At 41.1% G+C, this 19,419-nt stretch overlaps 1 protein-coding gene across 1 annotated transcript in view; it reads right to left on the bottom strand.

The window, feature by feature from the left end:
• The window catches only part of HSPA12A (heat shock protein family A (Hsp70) member 12A), a 139,749-nt gene that overhangs the window by 24,515 nt on the left and 95,815 nt on the right, over positions 1-19,419 (bottom strand). The window contains exons 7-9 of the mRNA XM_067561295.1: positions 17,316-17,502; positions 16,251-16,355; positions 12,081-12,197 (exon numbers count right to left, since the gene is read on the bottom strand). Coding sequence (XP_067417396.1) covers positions 12,081-12,197; positions 16,251-16,355; positions 17,316-17,502 — 409 coding nt within the window. The remainder of the gene's footprint in view (positions 1-12,080; positions 12,198-16,250; positions 16,356-17,315; positions 17,503-19,419) is intronic.

Raw genomic sequence — 19,419 nt, forward strand, 5'->3', positions numbered from 1 at the left:
CAGTTTGAACTTTCATCCACTGAACCAATAGTTTCATAAATCATTCCTAATAGCCGTACAGTCACTTGTAATCTTATGCATGGTTTCCCCACAACACCTAGACACTAGGGATCTCCCAAACACCTCTGAACTCTGGGAAAGTTCAAACCCATATACAAACTTGGTGGCTCAATAGTCATCTTTACTGAGCACACAAAAGTGTCCCCAAGACAGGAGCCAAAAATTCTAGTAAACCAGTGATACAAATAGCACAAACAAATAATGTAACAGTGGGTCACCATCCAAGTGTAACCATTTAACAACAACTATTAAGTATATCCTCCCGCATCATTTAAATATTGAAAGCACAAGAAAAAACACCCTCTGGGTTCAACAACCCAACTGATTGGAGGCCCAGTACTAGGATAAAAACAGGATAGATAATATGCAAGATTACAATAGTTTTCCTTGGTTTTTCAGGGCATTTTACTCTAATGATTTCACACCCACTTTGCATAATCTCTCAGAAATGTTTTCCAGTTGAATTAAATTATGCATTTAAATATTCTGAAAACAAGTGATTATGGAGTTTCTGAAGCCAGAACCAGAATATTACTCATTAATCTAATCTACAATGCTTACTACCAGAGGAATTCTGCAGTAGCGAAAGATATGGTAACCTACTTACTTGCAGAAGATGCAAATCAGAAGAGAAAACTATAAGTGGGGCAGTGTAGACAGGGCAATGGTAAAACAGAATGTTGCCCTCATCTTCCAGGAAGTCATCTTTTCCCTTCACAAAATATCTGCATGACCCCAGGTCCATGTGGGGAAAAAGTGGCCAAAGCTAGAATCGGGTGGGGAAGCAACTGCACAAAGACACATGCTCCTCACCAAAACTGCAGCTGATCTGAAGGTGAAATCAATGGAGGGTTATAATGCTGTGTTTGGCACTATAATCTCCAACTGCACATTGTGCATCTCTCCTTTGGAATCATGGACTGCAGCTCAGACAGTGAGCCATTTGGCAGCATGGATATTGGCCCTGCCACGCTCCCATGCTAAAGAAAGGGGCAAATACCCAGAAATGAGAAGGAAGGAGAGTTTGTCTAAAGAGTGCCTTGAAATCTGTTGGATCTGTGTTGGATTTCTGGCCTCTTCTGAATTTGAAACCACTTCCCCTGCCCATTCCACAACCCTGCTCATCCCACAGACTGGGGTGAGGCTATGCAGACTAATTGCTCTCTGCAGTTGAATGCTATAAATCCCTAATTTTCCAGGAGCACTGGATTCACTCAGTACAAGAAAGATGTAAAGGGACAGGACAATACTGTGTTTGCTAGGACCTGAGCTTTAGCAGAAGGAGATAAAATACCAATACAATTTCAGAAGTTGGAACTTGTGTGTAACTGTCAAGAATTGAATGCACAAACTCCCACTCTTTGGCATCTGCTCAAAGGACTGATTTTTCTTGTCGTACTGACTGTATGCTATGGAGACCAGATGCTCAGTATAATCATATGAACTTCTACTGATGATAAATCCCATTTGGTCCAGATGGGATGATTTGCATCATTAACAATCAATGACAAGCATCTATCTAAGAGTTCTCTCGTTCACTAATGGTATTTCAGCAGTTATTATTCTCTGTCTAGTGCCTTTATTTAGCCAATAGGCCAACACTGTAACCCACAAGAGCACCATCTGAAAGCATACGGAATGAATTTTCTTCCCTGTCATCATCTTTCGCCCTCTCCCTCTCTTCCTTCACACCAATCCCTGGACGAGGTTTCCCTTCTGTATGCCTCGAAGCCCTTGAGCCCTGTCCTTTAAGCTTTTCACTCATCCTTGGCTCTTTCTCCAATTCGCTCTCTCCTCCTGACTTTTACCTACTTTCTGCCTATGACTCCGTTCCCTTAGCCTTCAAGCATGGTCTCATCAAGTATCCCTTCTTGAACAAACTTTCCCTTGGTATCACTTGCCTCTTGCTAGTGTGAGCTCCCTCCTCCCCTTCCACTCCAAACCCCTAGAGTGAGTCCACCGCAATCCTACATGCCTGCTTTCACTTCTTCTTACTTTCTCTCTCTGGGTTCTCCCAATCCTTTCAGTTTATTGCTGCTTTGGGGCCAGATCCTCTGACCCTCTCCCATTCTCTTTGTGTTGCTCTGGCGGAGCAAACGGGACAGAAACTGGCAGGATCTTGCTAGGTAAAGATTACGCAAGTGTGAGGGGTCCTTAGCTGGCTCGTATGCTGCTACCTCCACTCCTGACCCTGGTGTAGGGGACATGCCAGAGGAGCGTGACAGGAGGTATTTTCAGCTGGCAGGCAGACCCATGGGGACTGCTACCATCTGCTGCAGATTAAAGTAGCCAATCCTGGCTGCGAGCCTTTTTAACATGCTGTCCCCTAAATGCCAAACACTTCCCACTTCTCCACATACCCTCTCTCTTCTCTTTCAGAGCCATTTCTAACAGACCATTTCCTAACTTCTCCTCCCCAGTAAGGTCTCCCTGCCCTCCTTTTCCTGAACTATTGTTCTGACTCTTGTCTTGACACTTAGATAACTTTCTGGGGCAAGGAGTGTGTCCTACTACCTTTGTAAAGTTTTGCAATGCTATGACTTAATACAAGGATGACAGACGTACAAGACAAATTCTGGAACGCAGTGTTGACTGCTTAATCGAATAAATCTTAATTAATCTAGATTAGTATGGAACTGGGAGGGAGCTAGGACTTCTGCTTTTCATTTCCTACTGTGCCACCAACTCGCTCTGCCATACTGAGCAGGAAGGTAGCCTCTCTATGCCTCAGCCTATCCATTTGTAACATGTACAGAGCAACACAGCTGCCTCACAAGGATGTCTTGACACTTACTTAACTAATTTCAATATCGCTCAGATCCTGGGATGAAAGGAGCTATCAAAGTATAAACTATTGTTATTGTGGTGTATTTACAAAGGAGTCTTTGGAATTATTTAGGGTACACTCTGATGATCCTTACTCATAGTGGGTAGTAATTATGCTTGCAAGTATTTACTAGTGCTATTTACTGAAAGTAAGGGTTGTGGAATGGACCCTGAAATGGTGCAGACTCTATTAGAGATGAAGGAAAAGGACCAAAATACTTTATAAAAAGCTGACAAGGTATCCGTCATTACCCAGTGTCTTTTCCATCTGCCAAATCCACATGAAGTCCATAATCTCTCCCCTTTATGACTGTTGTGTCAAGAGCCTGCCTTGGTGTATCACGGAGAAGCACCAAATCATATCTGACAGTGTGACAGCAACATCAGACTCACTGTGAAAAGGCTGAAGTTATTCAAGTGCTCGCAGGACTATTTAAAGAGTTCAATAATCTTTTCAGTTAGAATTTCCACTTGATCTGTTTGATTTTGAAGGGAAATATTCCTGACACTAGCTGATTATGTAATCTGAGCGGGTAAAAAGTGTAGAAGTTTTGAGACGTCTAGAACGCTCTTGCACCATCCACAGTAATCAGACATTTTAAAAAGTGAATTAATATAGAAAAAAAAAATCAATTTAACACAACATGGATGCAAATACCAAGTATTTTCACTGAGTTTACCATCAATCCAAATATTGCACTGGCATCTCATCACAAGCTGAGTTTAAAACAGGAATTCAAGATGTACGAAAAACATTCATCTAAATCAGGGATACTCAGTCTCAGTGATTCAGGAGCCAAATTAACTACTAAGACCTGGTCTACACTTACCTGGCGATTTGGTGGCGGTCGACAGGAGTTACGCAAGCTACGCAGAGTAGCTTGTGTAACTCCCATCAACTGCTGTGCTTCCCTTCTCTGCGGTGTCTTCACTGCACTGCGCCGACGGGAAGCGCGTTCCTGTCGACGCAGCGCTACGCCACTTAAGAGGGTGGTTTTACAGCATTAACTTCTGAACTGATTGAGCAGGTCTTCACTGACCGCTCAATCGATTCAGAAAGGTCGATCTGACGGTGGTGACTGACGCTATCAGTGTAGACATACCCTTACCTTCCCTGTTTTAAATCCAAGTCATGACGACTCAGGATTTTTCAATGTTTGGCGGTGGCAATAGTGATGTAAGCAAACATCTTTTGTTTGCAATAAACACGACATAGTTTGTTCTGAAATATTGGTTACAATAAATAAATTACAGCTGCACAGACTGTAGCAGGCCCTTATTCAGGGGTGCATATGATGGGGTATAAGGAGCTCCTCCTCACACACACACACACACACGTTGTGCAGCCAACACAACAGGCTGTCACACCAATTGCAGTTGTGCGCTTCGGAAAGAACAGGACTGTTTCCTCATTATCTCGCCAGGGCGCACGGTGCTCCCCAGGGAAAGCAGTGGGGAGGAAACAGTGCCACAACCCCGCCCTCCTCCCCTGCACTGGTCCAGAGAGCAGCCTGACTGTACCAGAGGAACAAGATGGACCCTCTCTTAGCAAACCCGTTGATGGTGGAGGTGGATCACTGTACTGTTCCATGGACTATAGGCATAGGAATGACTCATAGGCAGGTCAGTGGGTAAATGTCATAGTTCGACACATCATATTTTGGCCCTGTGTTTGCAACCAGAATAAGATTCTTGTTAATAAACTCTGTAGAAATCTAGGCCAGAAGTAGAAGCAAAACAACAGCTAGATGGAATTAATCCCAGGTATTTATCACCGCATTCCATCACCATGAATGATACTGGAAGACTCCACCCCTTGTAATATTAATTATACCTCTTCTTTCATGTTCATGAAACACCAGTGATCTTTACCATTATTGCTCTGCTCTCCTTCCTTGCTCCAAAACTGAACCCAAGTTCACTAGTAAATTCACATCAGTCTGGATAAGGTTAATGTGTACATTGCAGTGGAAAAGCTTGCCAAGGTGAAAGACTGTGCTGGCAGGTCTTCAAGCAGAAACAGGACTGCACTAGTACAGATTCTGTTCTTCAGCTATGGTCATTTTGCTGCAGCTAGTTCCAAAATGACTGTTGCTGAAGGACGCATTTTTGCAGTAGATGAAGTCATAGCAAACAGTGCCATTACATTAATCACAGACTGCATGATATTACGTTTCACAAGGTGCAGGAAGCTATCAGCCATATGCCTAGCACTCTCAGTTTTATAGCCTATTACAATCTCATTAGCTCTTCAATTTCACAGGTCATATTTTTGCAGGAATATTCTCGGTACGCTGTACATGCACACAAACTGCCAAGACTGAAGGTATACCAGAGTGCTTCTCTTTACTCACGTACCTTCTCAATGTTACAGTGTTCAGCAGGCTTCCTACTTACTTCTCTACCACAGGTTCTTGTGGTTCAAACTAGGTCTCTGAAGAGAGCTACGCAAACTTTGTTAGAAATAGGGGGTGTGGGGGGGGGGGGGAGGGGGGAGGGGGGATTTTGATTTTTCCAACATTTTTTGATTTTCTGTTGGGAAAGTCTAAATGAAATATTTCGTTTTGGGCGGGATCAGCCCAAATTGAAACATTTTGGCATGTAGAACCAAATCGTAATGTTTTGTTCTGGGCCAGGTTGACATTAATCTATGTCCACCTGAACTGATTAAAATCTAGGACCCCCTCTGGACTCGCAGTGGATGTCAATGGTGATAATCAATGGCATATAATTTGGGATATCTCATCAGTCCCGAATAAGCACCTTATTACTGACCCTACTGAAGAACTGCCAGGCTTTAACTTGCGACGGAAAGAATGGTGCACTCTTAAATATATAAGAGCATTGCATGGAAGATGTGCCCAGAAACTCTTCCAATGGCAAATGAGAAGTAGCCTGGACTGTGATTGTGGACCGGTGCTTCAAACCATGGAACAAATATATTCCTCCTTCCCTAAGCATTCGTTTAAGGATAGTCTCACTGACATTCATCAACTCACCCCTGATGCAATGAACTGAATTTCAAACCTGGACATTGATCTATAAGCTGATCGTTGCAAATCAAACCAATGCCACATGAAGAAGACGACCTGAGCTGTTGCTGTGCCTTATGGAAGTTATAGTTTGGTTGCCTGATTGCCCCTTTCTCCTCTATGGATTGGTATCCTATGATGTACTCTGGTCTTTCCTCTGGCAAGACGGACAGTCCGATTTTCAATCTGCTCTATTATTTTAACTTGTCTGATAAGCCTTTCTATTTCACATCAGTGCTGTTTGTTAACAATTCCCCTTCTGAGTACAGATGCTCACCTTTCTACATAAAAGTACGGTAGACTTCACTGAAGTGAGACAATTACTATGGAAGAGCGTCCATATGCACAAATGCATTTCAAGCAGGCGACATACACACAGATACCTGTAAAGTTGTTGTGCAAATTTACTACCTAAGCACAAAATATATCCACCTGCTCTTACCAGCAACATAATGAAAAGTCTTACATTTTACTGCCTGTAACAATTCAAACCAAACAAACCTTGCCCTACGCAAGCGGATGAGTAGAATTCTGCAAAGCTGGATAAAATGGCTCAACAAGTCCATTGCCTGGTGATTCCATGTAAACCTAGCATCTGCTGAAGTGGCTTTCTGCCCTCGAAAGCTTACAGCCAAATACATTTGTTAGTCTTTAAGGTCCCACAGAACACTCGCTGTTTTGATAAAAACAGACTAACACGGCTACCCCTCATGTAAACCTAGTTGCAGTTATTAAGAGGTGTAAAATGAGATTTGTTAGCACACGTTTCCCACTATGCAGATCTTCATTCCATGGCCAATAATATTTCCCTAATTATTTATGGTGGCAAAATGCAACAACATTGCTTTATAAACACTTTAATGCTTATGTTAAAGTGAAAGTACTGGCAGAGCAAGGTAACCCCATGAGCCTCGATAATCAGGACAATCAATTCATTAACACAATTCTGTCTCCGTTAGCAAGCACCATTAATGAAAAGTCTCCAGACTCACTAATGCCACTAATACGTCTAAATCCATTTCCTTTTCTATGCAGTTTACATCAAAGGCTTGCTACAATGCAGTTGGCTGCACTAGGAGGACTCCACAAGTTCAAAACATCATCTTTGTCTCTAGGTATCGAACACCAGAGCTACACTTAAAAGGAAAAAAAGGTTATTATGGCAGAGCCCAATAGGAAATAAACCACACTGTGCGCATTATATCTCAGTCTACGTCTCTCTGGCTTCTTAGAAAACAAAGGGAGAATTAAATAGTGAAATAATAATACAAATAAAAAATGATACAAACAGCAGCAGCAGACTTTCAATGAGACATAGGCTCTAAGGGCCAGATTTTCAAAAGTATTTAGGTACCTAAAGATGCAGATGTTTAGTGGGATTTTCCAAAGCACCTAAACAGGGAAGGCACCTAACTCCAACCATGGCAGCTGTTTAGGTGCTTATACAATTGAAAATCTAGCCTTAAGGCCCTTTTGAAAATGGGACTTAAGCTCCTAAATGATAACCTTACTGCCTGTAGGTTTTCAGCAGTACTGAATAAAATAAATTACTCTCCTCCCACATGCATGGAGCTCAAGACTGCTGTCTTCATATCAGCATAGCTTCCACTCAAACAAATGGATGTTAGACCTGTGTAGCGCAGGCTCCTATTCTAACGTTCAACAGGAATGTGTCACGACACCACATAATGTATATCATACACAAGTAGGTAAGTTTGGTTAATTAGAAAGCTTCATTCCATTGTGAGCTTTAGCGTGCTGATGGTGTATGCATTTTTATTGACCCTTAATGAAATGACTGTTTCTCCAGTTATGGTTCTGCTTTATTCTAAGGCAGGTCTTCACTAATTATAACCAAATTCGGTAGGAAGTCCCATTCTGCTTCCTGACATTTCAATTGTTTTTGGTTTCCTGTCTCTCATAATATTCACTCTCTATCCTAGAGGAATGCCCAGACTACGATATGTTCTGGGAAAAGATTAAGGATTTAATTGCTCTGTCTTAAAAAAACAAAACAAGTGCCTTCCAAAAAGTAGACTTCTTTTCTGGTGGAAAATGTTTGACAATAGAACAGATGTGCACAACTGAGGCAACAGCACCCCAAAAAAAAAAAAAATAATGGCATATTGCACTATTTTATTACAAAGGACATATTGTGAAATATCACTCTAGAGAATTACAAAATATCTAGCTTGGTAAAACAGCTACAAATGGTTCTGTCTATGTTAGTGTCTCATTTAATTAGAAAGCCATTTCTTCTTTTCTCTTTTAAAATCCATTTATTGATGGTGGAAACCTGAACATTAATTTTTTCTAATATGGTATATCAATATCGATAATAAATTATCCAGCACTTTACATCTTCAGAATGCTGTACATAGGAAAACAAAAATTGTCAGACTGGATCAGACCCAAGATCAGTCCAGTATTCTCTTTCTGACAGCGGCCTGACCAAATGCTTCAGAGGAAAATATAAGAACCCTGCAATACGTTGATGTGGAGTAATCTGCCCCTCACATTAGGGCTAATCCTGATCCCTTATAGTTATAGATTGATTTAAGCCCTGAAGGAGAAGGTTTAATATCCCTTCCACAAAATGTGTTATAATTAAGGATAAGATTATGTCACGGAAGTCCCGGATTCTGTGATTTTCAGAGACTTCTGTGACATTTTCTGCTTCAGCCCCAGGATGACGGGACAGGAGCTATCAGTCGGTGGGGGCCCCGCAGCTCTGAGCAACCACAGACAGCCCTGTAGCCACCATGGGCAGCAGGGGACCCCGGAGCTGTCAGCCGCGGCAGCGGCAGGTGCTGGATCCCCCTGCCCTCCTGCAGCACAGCTTGGGCTCCCTCCCCTTCCCACCTCCCACTCGGGCTTCAGTCGTACCCCCTTCAGCCCTATTTTGTCACATTTATTTTTAGTAAAAGTCAGAGGCCGGTCATGGGCAATAAACAAAAAATCACGGAAACCTGTGACCTGTCCCGGACTTTTACTAAAAATAACCATGACAAAATCTTAACTTTAACTATAATTAATTACCACAACTCTGGATATACTTGATATCCATATAAATATCCAATCCCTTTTTGAATCTTGTTAAATTCTTAGCCTCAATGACTTCCTATCGCAAAAGAGTTCCACTCTCTCATCGCATGTTGTGTGAAATTGCCTTTCATCAGCTCTGCATTTCTCACATTTTAATTTCACTGACTGTCCCCTCTGGTCCCGCCCATCTTCAAAACCAATCTGCTAGGTAAATATTACCCCCTCCTTTCTACAGAAGGCAAAACTGAGGCAGATATGATATTCAAAAAAGAGAGAATATTACAGCCAGGATTAGCCCACTAGAATTCCTGGCTCTGTGCTTAGTACTTTAAATCAGGCTGCCTCTCTATATATTTATATGAATTTAGTCATACATGTAATTTATGTATTCCCTATTATCTGTCATCAAACTACAAATCTATTTTGAGAGATCTGAATACACTGTATCAAAATTCATAGAACCCGCAACAAAACAATGTTTACAACATCACTAAATAACTGTTCAGTTAACTGATGTTTATAAATTTGCAGGATAGTTTGCTCTGTACTGATCATATTTCGCATGATATGCTTTACTTCCTTACTTTACAGCTTCAGCATTCACAGATTTCTGTCACACCCCAACTCGTTCTCTAACCCTTATTTCTATTGGCAAGTTAAAGAAATTCCAATCTGCAGATCCCATTCCTTCCTTACGGTGCCTGAAGAAGCTGTAGTGAAACATGAGCTGGAAGAATGCCACTACTCAAAAAAGACACCCAACTAGAAATATTAAGTCTTCTGTTCTCTTAATAAAGAGGCTACTGCATTCAAATGTCATTTGTATAGGAGGGCAAAATCAGAGATTACAAGTGTCACTCAAAGCAACTTACTACAGCAACAAACTGCAAGGAGATTTGGCCACTATTTCTCATTTAACTATACACAAACAACACACTTCTAGAAATGTACCATAAATGCGATTCAATGGTTTGGACAGCATTCATCTTTTCATCAGAGATGCCTTTACTGTACTGCAACAGGAAGACCTGTTTCTGGTATACATAGAGTAAGCTTTACAAAGTTCTGAGAAAGCCTACTTCATGTTATTCCTATGATTCAGGCCCAGCTCTGCTCCCACTGAAGTTAATAGCAAACTCTTACTGATTTCAGCTGCAGCAGTGTTGGGCCCATAAATCCCCATAACACATACCCACATCAGTACAATGCACAATCTTTGGGTAGGGGAGAATGAACAGAGGTAGGGAAATAGGGGGATCTCTACTGACTCCCCGTGACACAGGAAGCAGCAACATTGGACGTGGCATAGCAGAGTTATATCCTCTATTCAGTTTTCATAGTTCCAGGGGATATTTAGTTTCTGCTTGGAAACCCAACCGAGATAGGCAGAAGAGCCTTTTACCACAGACTGCAAAATCCTTTTCAAAACTTCGTAAGACAAACTGTATACTATGAACTAATGACTGAATATGGTTATTCTTTGCCCAAGATATTCATACTACTTCTGTTATACCACCTGCCCCAGCTCCCTCAGACAGATTCCCCCACTACTCACTGATGGAAGCCACCATCACACCATATTAGACTAACTAAAGTGCAGAGTATTTCCAATTACAAAGTGATCACTTGTTATCTCTTCATACTTTCCTCTATTTATTTCTACACCATGTTACTCTTCTGGCAGCAGATCCTCCTTTTTCAGCTGCTTGCATGTTTGAATATTTAGTAGCAAGGGCTCGGTTTTTAAAAATATTTTTGCAAGTACTGGTTTGAGCAAAGAGTGGATCTGACACTAGGAATATATAAAACTGCAAGACAGTTACAAACCAGAAGAATCAGTTTTCTTCTTTTGTTGTTCTATTTCCATTTTTTAAAGAGTCAATTTGAGTTTCAAGTACACATTCAATTATTCCTCCATGTCCTTTCATTTTTCTTCAGCTGTTCACACATCCTCATTTAAAGCCTTATCAGTCCTCACTATTTATCAAACTTGCTAATAAAAAAAAACAACAATTACAGACACAGACACTGTTCAACAACATTCCACTGTGCCACAAATGAGAAATGTCAATAGAGCTATTCTATCCTTCTTACACAGCTCCCATTTCATGAACACACATGCACACAAACAGCAGGCAGACAATAATACACATAGATAACAGATTGGTCTCTAGTGTTTCAGATTTACCTATAACTGTGTTCTTCCATCAGAACTTTAAGTATGTTTTGCTTCTGGCACTATCATTAGCAATCCCACAATAAAGACTGTTAAGAAAAATGGTGCTCAACATTAGAGATAGGAAGAACAGAGTCCAAAAAACTTGGGTGCCTCCCCGTAATGCTTTGGGGGAGTTACATGCGTACCCCTGGAGATCTCACAAACTGTGCATTAAGTATCTGCTGCCATTGGGACATGTAGCTCTTAATGACCAGAAAAATCAAATACAAAATGAATATCCTAATGAAAGGAAGGATATGTACATCTAACATATCAAAGACACAAACTGAGTCTGAAATAAAAGGACAGGTAGACACTATGAATTTTCTAAAGGAATTTCAGGGGGTTTTAAATGCACATAATCTGTTTCTGAAATGAAATCCATATTTGTATTTAATTTTCTCTCCAGGCTGCTAAGGTCACTCCTATTGTGGGAATATAGGCAAAGGGGAAAGAATTCCAAAGAGGAGAATTTCTGCTCTCTCTCTTCTCACATTATCTTTTTATTTAAGATGCCAGAGTTGACAGCTAAGAAGAAGCTGCATCTGGGTATATAAATTGTCTGGTTCTTGGGCCTCAGTTCTGCATCTGTTCCATATGCAGAGTTCTCACTGAGTTCAGTGGATGTCCGGATTAGAGGCTGCAATGATGGGTGCCAACATAGGAATCTAGACAGATAGCTCAGGCATCTAGTAGGGTGAAAACATACGACTTGATACATGCTGCCTGTAGGGCTCTTCAGCCCTCCAGTGTTTCTAACCCAGTCCATTTCATTTCCCCCTGGCCTGCTTTTATGCAGAATACATTCTTGCTAGTGATACTTAATAAATGTTTTAGAGTGAGCCTAATTACTAGGGATTTAAGGGGGTATTTCTTTCTCTCTCATTTCACAATCTTACCTTGTATGCAGCTTGCCTCATAAACTGCTTTGCAGGCTGTTTCCAGATAGCAGGCACTGTAATGACCCACCTTACCTCAGAGTTTTCAAACTCCGAGCCAGCTTGATCACTGAGCTCCTAAACCAAATGAAAACAGAGAGAGAGATGTAAAATTGACACCAGCTGTTTTACAATTGTATGTAATTTTCAGCTGGCTCCGGTGAAGGTAACTTCCCCTTTTCATCATTTTTTAAAAAATGTTATGTCTACACTACAAGTCAGAATGTTTAAATCACTAGCCGACATGCCGAGAATGTTCACAATACCAACACCGGAGTGGTGGGGGAGGGGGGGAGTTACAACATGCCTTCTCCAGGAGGCCCATGGAAAGGTTTGGTGCCATTTGTTAACATGGAGCAGGGAGAATTAGTTTTTCCAATAAGGAGCTCAAGCATTGCTGAACATAACAGCATATTTATGTATATTCATAGCAGAAGTCTGATCTTTGCAGCTACTTTAAAGAACTCACACTTTCACCCTGATTAATATACAGCAAATTATTTGTTATGGCACTGACAAACCCCGTATCTTACAATCAGTGTTTGTCAATAGCTGCTTTGCACGTTGCCCATCTTTAAATCAAATCATTTTTTAAAAGGTAAGTCAAATGTAACTTCCTCTTACTAAAAATCTGAAAACATTTGTCTGTTGACTGCTTGAAAAATAGTTCCTCTGAGAAAACATTTAATAGTAGCATTTTGTTTTTTGTTTTGTTTAAAAAGAGCTTGTATTCTATTTGCTGATTAGGTGACATTTGTAACATGTTTTGGGAAAGGTTCCAAGTGCAATGTCATTATTATATGTCCTATTTAAATCTCCAGCCAAACAAGGTAAACAACAGCCTCCTTTAGAATGTAAAACATTTTTCTATATGTCATTTCCCAAGGTGTCGTGTTCACTTAGCAATAATACAATTCAAAACTTGTGGCAGAAAAATAGAGCTCTTGTATCACAAGGACATTTTGTTTGGTCTGATTATTACACACACAAGGTAATGATACATTTATACTGCTTACTGTGCACATATGCACACAAAGACATATCACAAAACTTTGCTTATTTATACCAGTTCAGGTCCAGAGAATGCAATGGAGCAAAATTGTACATGTCACTGTTCAGCAGTGCCTATAACATGCACATTTGCTTTGGAATTTCCCGAAGCTGTGTCTGGTTTCAGCTCTGTGACTCATTAACATTTGACTGTGGAGTCAAAGCAAAGCAAAGCAAAGCAAAGTAGTTGGTGTCCTAAATACAGTTTTGAAAATGTAGAGATAGGCTTGTGTCTTCTCTCACAGCAGCCATAAAGAAGTAAGATAAATCAATCAAAGAGAATAAATTAATCCCATTCAAAGAAAAAAGTAGGTTAACTATCTAACAATGAGGTTGTTTAAGTGATACTTGCCTGAATGGTTCTTTAGGGACAAATTTTGCCCTAGCAATCCCTATTCAGATTGCACTGGCGTATGAGAGCCCAGAATTCAGCTTTTAATTCACGATCCTGAGTTGTACCAGTCAAGCTGTGTGTATACTGTTCCCTTAGGGACAGGACACCGTAGAATATAGAAAGAATAGTTAATGGGTTCTGTACTTTAAGATAGAATAGTAAAGTATATAGCTTGGGAAAAGGGCTGGAAGGACCTGATAAGGGCTGTTCGGGCGCTGGCACGGCACAAATAGAGGGCAGACATAAAAACAAAAGCTGACCAGAACTGACTACAGCTGGCTAAGTAACACTTGAAAGTGCCTACAAGTCAGGATAACTCAGCAGAAATGTTCACCGATTGGTTAAGCTGACCACAAAAGTGACACTGTTCACTGGTTGGTTACATACTGATAGCAAAAGTGACACTGTTCACTGATTGGTTACATGCTGATCAGTTTGGTGATCAGCCTGTGGGTACTTAAACCCAGAAAGTCAGTTGCACTTTGGACTGCAGCCCACTGGGATCCTCGGTGGCTGGACTGAGCCCTTCTATGAACCAACAGCATCCAAGGGATGGCTAACGCTTATCAGAGTCGACTCGGCCCAAGGGGCTTAAGGAGAGAAGCGTTTTTGGTAATGTATGAAAGTACACTTGCTTTAAGATAGCAAATGAAAATCTGTCTATCTGTCTGTGAAGAGTAACTAGGATTTTACAAGCAACCATCTGTCTGTAAGCACGAGGTAGTAAGTAATAGAATTGTGTACTATAAGAGAGAGTTGCAAGTGACCATCTGTCTGTAAACACAGTTTACAAATGACCATCTGTCTGTAAACATAAGGCAATAAATAGTGAAATTGTACAAATGATCATCTGTCTGTATAAGGTAAAAAAGAGTTTACAAACAACCATCTGTCTGTAAACATAAGGAAATAGAATAATGCACCATAAGAAATTAATACATGCATGGTAGAGTATTAGGCCTTTGTATCTTTTTCTGATTTTGTGTTTGTATTAGTTATATCTATGTACTTTGTTCTTTACTAATGAATAAATAAATGAGCAATATTTCTTCTGTTGAAACCTTGTCTGCATTCTTGTTCGGTCACCCCCGCCCCTCGGCTGAGGCAACTCCTCTGCTTCCAGAGACCCACTCCTAAAGCTAAGGCCTTTCAGGCTGCTCTGAGTCCATGGACACCTGGTAATTTCTGTGAGTGTCCAGAGATAGGCTGGATACTACAGAGGATGCTTTCAGAGGCGTTTAGGGACTAGGGTGCACCTGTTATTACCTGCAAGGCAAAGTAAGGGCTGGCAGAGCCCTGAGGAGACTGTCTTGATGGCTAACAGCCTGGTGGTGTTAGGGAGCTGACCTCTATTAAGCACAAGCAACTCTCTCTCTCTCAGAGTCAGGAGGGTGACAAAATAATTCAGAGTCTTGGGCACCCTGAGAAATGGGTCACAGTAGCATGAATTGTTTACTCAAGAAATGTCTTTTGTAGGACGGTAAATGCTCTATAGCTTCTCACCGTCAGCTGGGAAGCATGTTATAAGTGTGAAGTGTTGCAGTTTTCCAGAATGTGTTAGGGGAAAATACACTTCCATTCTCTCTCATTTGTGACGCTCATGTTAGGAATTTTGTTTTCTTTATTGCAAAGAAACCAGACCACTTTCATCTCTCTTTTCTACAAACATCAGCCATGTTATCAGAAAAAACAAACAGGGTGGGCACATACTTTTGAAATAGAAATGATGCAGTGGAGGCAAGACACTAGAATAAGCTATAACAGATGCTGCCTATGCTGTTTCTCACTAATGCTGGTGAGTTTTTTTTGTTTTGTTTTGTTTTTTATACACACGCATTGTTTAGAAGGGATAAAAATAACATCTGCTTTCTGGTCACAACTGGGTGGAGTTTGACCTATGTAGAGAGCTGGCACAAAGTCAAGGCACCACATAATCCCCCAAAATAACTGGGACTTGAACAGCATCTGTACGGGGGGTGGGGAGATTTCACCCAATGGTGTCAAACAGCTAAACCTCTGTGCTCTGAATAAGAACGTTACAGCTAAAAGTGAGAAAAGATTTGGAAATTTATTTCCATTAAGGGACAAATCCTGCTCACCTGACACCCCTCAGCCTACACACTGCAGGCAATGGGAGTTTTGTGTGAACAGAGATAAGAAGGAGTTCACCCTAAGAGGTTAGAGTACAATCTCCTTGACAGCAGAGAGCCTTTAAATGACACAGAACATGGAATGCCACAACAGCAGGAGAATAAGAATGAAGGGAGCCAGAGGAGATTGTCAGATGTATTACTTCTGGAGAATTACACATGCAGATAGTGCCACGTGCTAAGTTTCACGTACTCAGATTTTTAATCACATTTAATTCAGGCAAATTCCAAATGCAAGAAGATTTTCCTTGACAAGAAAATGACAGGTATAAAAGCATCTTTCCATTGAGAGAACATCCAGTTTCTGCATCGTGGTGATACCGATACATCCTCTTGTTCTCACTGTAAAGAAGGAAATCACTTAAGGCTATCCAAGACCTTTCACAGTCCCCAACTTTCCTGAATTTCCTACAGTTTCCCCACTTTGTTCACCTCAAACACTGCTGGAGGCTGAAGCCTGGCACGGTTAAAATTCTTGGGTTAGCATTTGTGCTTGTTATAAATATAGAGAGCTGGATAAGGAAGTATTTTCCCTACCTTTAATGCTTGTTCCTTAAAGAACTGCAGGGCGTAAGCAAATATTTCAAGTGCTTTGACTTTTTTGCCATTTGCAGCTGTCAGGTCCGTTTCCATGGTGAGATTCTAAAGGAAGAAAATAAGAGGTAAATGTTAAATTCATTTCCCATTGCTTGAGGGAAGGGAATTCTTCCTTTCTGGGACCCACCGGCTTAGGAAAAAGTGATGTACATTGTTTTGGGGTTTTTTTCCTAGTGTTTTTTTTTTTTTTTTTTTGGAGAGGATCTAACCAACCAATGGGATTTCCTGGATTATGATATTTTGCTGTTTATTACAGGCCAGGTTGTTTGTACTCATCAGTTGTGGCTACAAATAGTTGTAGGCAGAGCTTGTTACTTGAATATTTAAGTACCTCATTTGCATAAATTGCACCTGCAATTAATTGCATCCATGAAACTGCATGCAAGAAAATGAAATCCAAGGTAAGGGCTAAAAATCATATTTTGAATTCCTACCAAGACATGAAACTGGAAAAAGAAAGTATTGGCCAACCCCCAGAACTCTAGAATGGTTATTTTAAGATTTAAAGACAGAGCATAAAATCAGAGGTACAGTCAAAGACTAACATAGCTTCCTTTTGGAATATACCACCAAATATTAAGGGTGAATTCACTCCCACGCAGAGGGTCAGCCTTAGAACTATGTAGCTCTTTAAAGTTCCTCTTAGACCCTCAAAATAGGGCTTGAGTGGCACATAGGCCTTACGCAGGCTTCTGGCTCAGGGGTGAATTTCACTCAAAGAGAACAGACAGGACAGCGTGGTCCGGAAAGACAAATGCCCAGGTCTAGAATGGCATTAATTAAAATGTTGAAGAATGTCTGTTGCTGGCAGAGGGAAGCAAAATAAAGTAGAAGGTATTAAGTTACATGTTTCACTTAATAAACAAATCGATTTTTTTGTACAAGTATGAATGCTGGTGCTACATGTCTGGCTCATAATTTCTAATGAAATCTAGCACAGCATATACACAGATATTTTTAGTTACAAATATAAAACTGTCAGAGCCGAGTTCAGTTATGACTTACACCAGTGGTGTGTAGCTTCATTTTAAACTTTTCAAAGTATAACCAATGCTTGGATTCATTGGGATCCAGGTCGTGGTAGAAATCTCTTGCTGCATAACCAAAGCTATGAAATTTTCTTTCTGGCGTTAAAAGGATAGTAGTTGGAGTCTTCTGATTGGATACGCCAGGATCTCCACCTTCCCATCGCCTATGAAAAAGGTGAAGTTATCATTTCAAACTAGTGATAACTAACATTCATAATGATATGTTTATTCATGCATTGTGTAAGCAAGGTGGATCTGGCAGAGGGTTACACACAATAATTTCACATGCAAAAACTTGGATTTGAATCCAGTTTAGGCCAAAAGTAAATGCTTATTCACCTTCAAGAAAAATGAGTTATCACAATTTTGTTTCAGACAACGTTTAACAATCTTCACACATGATCATGACATTTTCAACAGTATGGTTATATCTTCCCTTATAAGTATATATCTCCCATAACGTGAGCTACGCAGGAGTGACAAGGGGACAATATTACCAAGATCACTGAAAGTCAATAAAATAGTGAACAAATAAAATATATATTATATACCAAAAAAAACCACTTTAAAAGAACATTAAGGTTGCAAAGTCAAGCACTCAAAAGTTGGGAAATGTCAAAGTTAATATTGCCCAGGCAACCTTAAATCATCCCTCTTATCAGCATGCATTATGATACAGCCTTTAACTACATGATCATTTACAACCATTTCCACAAGACCCCTGCCAAGGAAATCCCACCCAGTTAAATGCCACCAGGGAGAATTGGATTCTATCCCTGCCTCTGCCACAGAGATCTTGGACAAGTCAGTTTAACCAAACTTTTCACAGTTGGCCACTGATTGTGTGTTCCTCATTTTCTGGGTACTTCGCTTGAAACTGTGGGAGAGAGGGGGGAGGAGACAGATTTACAGAAAGTGCTGAGCACTCACAGCTGTGATTGAAGTTACCAGCAGCCATGTGTTAAACACAATGTGCTACAAAAATGCTAAATACTCTCTGAAAAACAACACCCTAGGCATCTCAAGTTGGGGAACCAAAATTAGTGGATTAATTCCTCTCTGTGCCTCAGTTCCCCATCTGCAGAATGAGAAGAAAAACCCTACCCCACAGGAGGCTGTGAAGATAAATTCATTAATGTTTGTGAAGCATTCACGTATTACAGTGAAACCACCACAGAAAAGCCAATGAGTAAGGTTCTGTCCAGGGTATTTTTAGTAAAAGTCAGGGACAGCTTACAGGCAATAAACAAAAATTCACAGAAGCCCGTGATCTGTCCCTGACTTTTACTAAAAATACTCTGGGAGGGCGGGGGGAACCTAACAGTCAGAGTGCTGCTGGGGGCTGACCTCCAGCAGCTGCTTCAGCCCTGCCGCTGCTCCTACCACAGGGACTGACCTAACCTCAGCCACTGCCTTCAGCCCTGGGGCCGCTGCTCTGGCATCCCCAGAGCTGGCCACTGGCCAGCTGTTCTCCAGTGGTCCTGAGATCGCTGCTCTGGCGGCTCCAGGGCTAACAGCTGCTCCAGCCCTGCCCCGAAGAAGTCATGCAAATCCATGACAGAATCATCCCTTTACCCATGAGGAAATTTATAGTTTTGTATTCGGTGCAGATTTGGATGATGTGTGAAAAATAAGGCATGGGGCTACACACTGACTGAAGAGGATAAGTAGAAATATTGAATAACTACCTATATATGAGCACTGTCTATCCTGTGCACTGAATGAGGCAGGGAACCTGTGAGTAAACCGTATATGATCATGTAATAAAAGACTGCAGCATAATCAGAGCTGGCTGGAAAATAGGGTATTTTCCCCTTTGGAAAATGTTGACTTTTTGGGGGAGTAAGGAGGAAGCAAGCAGCTGCAGCTACTATGGGGCCTCGAGGGACTTGTATTTCAGGTGCCTTGGCTCTCTGGCCAAGCTATGTTCCCTCAGGATGCACCACAGTCTCCCCTCTTACAGAGCTGCCATGGTGCATCATGGGAGTCTCTGGACATGGTGCATTGTGGGAGATGTAGTTTTGCTGGGGAACCAAGCCCACAGAGGAGATTGGCACATGAGACCCCCAAACAACTCCCAT

Source organism: Emydura macquarii, unplaced genomic scaffold (assembly GCF_026122565.2).
Source record: "Emydura macquarii macquarii isolate MOO-44397 ecotype Brisbane River unplaced genomic scaffold, CSIRO-AGI_Emac_v2 contig_2372, whole genome shotgun sequence".
In the NCBI taxonomy this organism is placed as follows: Eukaryota; Metazoa; Chordata; order Testudines; family Chelidae; genus Emydura; species Emydura macquarii.